General features: G+C 38.1%; 1 protein-coding gene across 1 annotated transcript in view; it reads right to left on the bottom strand.

Moving 5' to 3' along the window:
• Positions 1–1,649: 1,649 nt before the first annotated feature.
• Positions 1,650–1,908, bottom strand: part of LOC102587916 (germacrene C synthase-like) — a 6,801-nt gene continuing 6,542 nt past the window's right edge. Inside the window, exon 8 of the mRNA XM_015305647.1 lies at positions 1,650–1,747. Within this exon, the coding sequence (XP_015161133.1) occupies positions 1,662–1,747 (86 nt within the window). The 3' untranslated portion in view covers positions 1,650–1,661. The remainder of the gene's footprint in view (positions 1,748–1,908) is intronic.

The following is a 1,908-nucleotide window of genomic DNA, read 5'->3' as shown; positions in this document are numbered from 1 at the left end:
AACTTTTCCTACAAGAAAAGGACAAGTTAAAATATTAAAACCTTTTCCTAAAAGGAAAACTTATTTATGGTAAGAAATCAGGGCAAATAAACCCCAACAAATCTCCCCCTTGGCCTGAATTTCTGACAAAATAAATTTGTCCACCTTCTTCACATAATCTTTAGGATCTTGCATCTCTTCTCCATAATCTCCTTCACCAAATCTACGTCTCGTCACAGAGAATCTCTCTGAAACAGTTTCTCCAACAAAATCTTCATTACTCATGTCAAAAAGGTTGCGACTAGAACTACACCCGCCAAGATGAACACCCATCTCTAACATGGTTTCATCATTGAACCATGGCTCTTATACCACTTGTTAGGAAAAAGCAGGTGTAATGCGGAAGCTAGCAAAACAAACCTCGAAAGACCATGAGTAAGAAGACAAACGAGAAACACACCAAAGAGACATATTTATAGTGGATTTCTCATCTCCTTTGTGGACGTAGGTCGATTGACCAAACCACGTTAAATTTGTCTCTTTTGGTGTGTTTCTCGTTTGTCATCTTACTCATGGTCTTTCGAGGTTTGGTTTGCTAGCTTCCGCATTACACCTGCTTTTTCCTAACACATAGGGATGTAAAAAATGGGTTCTATCAACTTGTTCTGACATAGGATAATAATCTCATGAGTTTGGTCTTACTTCATTGTTGAGAAGGGAAAGAAGATCGTGGTACCCTAAATCATATCTTGATACACAATGAATTTGTAGACAATCTATTGATGATATGAATGTGAATTTTGGCTCCATTTATTTGTCTCCTTCCAAATTTATGTAAAGCTCCATGGCAATTTGGAATTCCAATATGATGATGATTTTGCACTGTGCAAATTAAACACTTGAAGCTTTGGTTTCTGAAAGAATGGGTAAAAAGCTGAAAGCATTTTTGGTTTGCTTAATTGCCTAAGAGATTTTGTACACTAATGACTCTGTCTTGATTGATGATCTTACTCTCAACGCTCTACAATTCTAATCACTGTCATTTCCTTAACCATTTGTAGATAGCTATTAAAATGTACAAGGCAGCTGGTGAGAAAGGTTCCTACTTTGGACAGTTTGCAACATTCAATTGCAGGTTCCCACTCTTATCTTTTTCATTAGTTTTGCCCCACCATCAGAAAGATAATTCAGGTCTTGGGCTCTATTTGTTTTCTTAATAGTACGGTAATAGCTTTTGTCGATAGTTAAATTAACAATGCGGCATGGGCATGAGGATATATATTCAATCTGATCCGATTCATTAAGTCGACCTGAAATTGCTCTGAATTGAAGGACATTTGTTGTTATTGTTGGTGGTGGTGGTGGTGTCGTCTTTTAGTTTAATATTTCTTACAATATTGGGCTATGATGTCTTAGCTTCAGTGAAGCGATATGGACAGTGAAGATTCATATATATATATTTGATCCTACCTAACTTTAGTGAAGCCATAGTTGATTCACATATGGGTGGGTGTGTATACTGTATACAGTAGCAACTATTTTTTACTGATTGTAGCCTTACCAATATTTGTGAAATTTGTAGCTTAATATATATTGGGCCTGTGTTTGCACGGGCCGGGCAATCATCGTCTAGTTATTTATTAAAGAAATTACATTTAGTCAAAGGTGCATCTGCATTGTTGTCATATATTGATGGATTCAACAAGCAACAAACTAAGCATCTTTTTAGTTTCGGATTTGGGACTTGTATATTCGTCATGAAGCCTAACTTAATTTCAATTGTACGGAATGGTGGTGGAGCGGCAGTAAATTACGGCTCTACAACCAGCGGTATCAGAATCTCAAACCCTAGGTCGGCAGGCAGCAGTCATGGCTGCTACGGCCAATGGACGGCCTCCTTTCGAGGGTGTCCAACCCCCCCCACCCCCC

The sequence above is a fragment of the Solanum tuberosum genome, unplaced genomic scaffold, assembly GCF_000226075.1.
Source record: "Solanum tuberosum cultivar DM 1-3 516 R44 unplaced genomic scaffold, SolTub_3.0 scf00875, whole genome shotgun sequence".
NCBI lineage: Eukaryota > Viridiplantae > Streptophyta > Magnoliopsida > Solanales > Solanaceae > Solanum > Solanum tuberosum.
Note: the sequence above shows the minus strand (reverse complement) of the source record. Positions and strands in the feature narration are given on the sequence as shown.